The sequence below is a fragment of the Sphaeramia orbicularis genome, chromosome 19 (genome assembly GCF_902148855.1).
Source record: "Sphaeramia orbicularis chromosome 19, fSphaOr1.1, whole genome shotgun sequence".
Classification (NCBI taxonomy): domain Eukaryota; kingdom Metazoa; phylum Chordata; class Actinopteri; order Kurtiformes; family Apogonidae; genus Sphaeramia; species Sphaeramia orbicularis.
In genome coordinates, this window is record NC_043975.1 from 39,176,369 (window position 1) to 39,179,334 (window position 2,966).

Sequence of the window (2,966 nt, forward strand, 5' to 3'; positions counted from 1 at the left end):
TTCACTCTTTGGCATCAGTGACTCCTCCAGCAGTGATGGCGAAAGTGGCCTCATTCTCAGGCATATCAGGACTGGAGAAAAGAAGGAACAGACACATGAGTTGAGACAAGATGCATTGTAATGACACTGCAAATTATCGTATGGTATGACAACACAAGTCTGCCATGATACTCATTAATGTCAAACAATAAAACTGTCCTATAAAGCACTGTACTCAGTAATATCTAACAACTGGGTGTCTATAGGAACACACAAATTAGACCTTTATAATACTGCTATAAAGGAACATGAAACCCAAACATACAACATAAATACACACCACAAGTGACCAAAGCCAGTCATTCAAGATCCACCTAATTTCCCTTTTAAGGCCCTTCATTAGTAAATGTGTATTTTATATGACAAATGATGGGTTGAGTTGCAGCAAGAAAGTCATTGCTGAGACTTCAGAATAAGAAAAAGAGGCTTGCCTGGGACATGAAACACTGCCAGTGGACTACTGAAGACTGGAAGAAGGTGTTATGGACTGATCAAACCTGCAACTCAAAGTCTTCTCTTCTCAGTTGAAACTGAGACTTGCTTACTACGACCACTACTGAGCTGTGCTTGAAGCTGTTGTCCTGTGAGTCGCCTATCACGCAAGCTGTTGACTCTCAGAAACTTGTCTTCTGATTCTGTTGTGGCTTTGGGTCTGCCAGACCTCTTCCTGTCACCTTTTCCCCCAGTTTCTGAGTGACTTTTGATGGTGAAGGAAACTGGACTTACTGACACCTTGACTTTCTTGGCAATTTCTCTGTTGGAAAGACCTACATTTTTAAGTGTTATGATGGTCTGTCTCTCTTCTATCGTTAATTGCCTTTTCCTCACCATTTTATTAACACACTACTTTCTGCAGTACAATACTGTTCAAATAATGCTCACAACGGTATGGTACCAAAGTGTGCTCCAACACTACTTTTATGCAGACAGAGGGGGTTGTTAGTGATTCAGAAATGTTGGGACACCTGTAGGAATCGGTAGCACCAACTTTCGAGGCTTGATCAAACTCCATTGCTGCAGAACTTTTCAGTTTTGTTTAACCTTACCTTTTTTTTTTTTTTTTTTACCTCTGGCAGTTCACCGCTTACCTTTGTACCATTTCAAGCTGTTCATTGGACTTGAACTGCTTGAATTTCAATACAAAACTGGAAAAATTGGGGTGTTCTAAAACTTTTGACCGGTAGTGTAAAGATAGATAGATAGATAGATAGATAGATAGATAGATAGATAGATAGATAGATAGATAGATAGATAGATAGATAGATAGATAGATAGATAGATAGATAGATAGATAGATAGATAGATAGATAGACAGACAGACAGACAGACAGACAGACAGATAGATAGATAGATAGATAGATAGATAGATAGATAGATAGATAGATAGATAGAGATATGGAAACATTATATAAAAAAATAATATGAAACTGAATCAAGCAAATAGTTGTAGTAGTGGGTTATAATAATAAATGTAGAAAGTTACAGTAGTCATGGTAGTATTTAAGTCTGATTAAGTAGCTTATCATGACTAATAAAACACAGTATAACAGTCTATTATATTTTGTAATTATATAACAAATGATATTTTCAGTGCTTTCACTAAACCAGGGTTGTCAAACTCCTTGTAGTTCAGGGGCCACATACAGCCCAATATGATCTTAAGTGGGTTAGACCAGTAAAATATAAAATAATAACTTAACCTATGAATAATGCCAACTCCAAACTTTTCTATATGTTTAAGAGCGGGAAAAAAATTAATTACATGTTGAAAATGTTTACTTCTACAAACTATCCTTCAAAAAATGTGAATAACATAAAACAACCATGAACAACCTTAAATTTCTTAACTAAGTGCAATTTTAGCAATTTTATGTCTCAGTTTATCATTTACACATGTGCTTTACAACTTATAGATCTCAGTGGATCTACAGATACACAAACTAACAGGCAGAATATTGTTAAAATTGCACTTAGTTCTCTTACGACATTTCAGGTTCTTCATATTTGTTCAGGTTCTCACCTTTTTTCTGAAAGGATATTTTGTAAATGTAAACATTTTCATGTCATTTTACTTTTTTACACTAACACAAATAGAAAAATTTTAATATCATCAGTGTAATTTTTCATAAATTCATCTCACGGGTCAGATTGGACACTGTGTGAGGCTGGTTTTGGCTCACGGGCCATATGTTTGACACCCCTGCACTAAACAGTGAAAATCATTTATTTTACCTTGACAGTACAATGAAAGAGAATGACCAAATCACAGATTTCACCTTTCGTTGTACTTTAAAAGGCATTCAAACTTTTCTTGGATTGTTTTTTTTCCAATGTGAACACTTGAACCTTTCAGACACTATTGATTTCCACTACTATCTATGAAATTACCTGTCAAAGATCTTGGCGATTCTCATCTCTCCTCGGCCTTTCCTCAGGCTTATCCGTGTAGTGGAGGCATGTGCCAAGATGTGCCCTCCAATTGGCTTCTTTGGATCAGCTTGAAAACTAAGTAGAGAGATGACAATTAGAAAAAAACCCACACATTTCATCAAGATATGCTGCACCACATTTGAACAGTAAGACAAATCAATTGTGGATTCCAATGGAAACTTCTCACGTCATTCCTGCACCGGGGTCAGCTGTCATTTGGTTGGTGACAAACACTGCCACATTGTACTCTGAATACAAACAAATGAGAGCCACAAAGATACATCATGTATGGAAAGAATCCTACTGTGTTCATGATAACTGTGTATTTTAGAACAAGTTAGAGGCACAAAAGTAGGGGGAGTAGATTTACAATATGGTTACAGTCTTTTCTTTATTTATGTAATTTCTACACAATTAATAGTATTAATAGAACATTCTTCTAAATTAATTTTAGAAAGTGGTTCATAAAGATAAAAAAAAATACAACCCGTAAGTTA

The 2,966-nt window shown here is 35.7% G+C and overlaps 1 protein-coding gene across 1 annotated transcript in view; it reads right to left on the reverse strand.

Moving 5' to 3' along the window:
• LOC115410251 (meiotic recombination protein DMC1/LIM15 homolog) overlaps positions 1-2,966 on the reverse strand; it is an 8,372-nt gene continuing 5,406 nt past the window's right edge. The window contains exons 11-13 of the mRNA XM_030121809.1: positions 2,657-2,717; positions 2,428-2,544; positions 1-71 (exon numbers count right to left, since the gene is read on the reverse strand). Of these exons, the coding sequence (XP_029977669.1) occupies positions 2-71; positions 2,428-2,544; positions 2,657-2,717 (248 nt within the window). The 3' untranslated portion in view covers position 1. The remainder of the gene's footprint in view (positions 72-2,427; positions 2,545-2,656; positions 2,718-2,966) is intronic.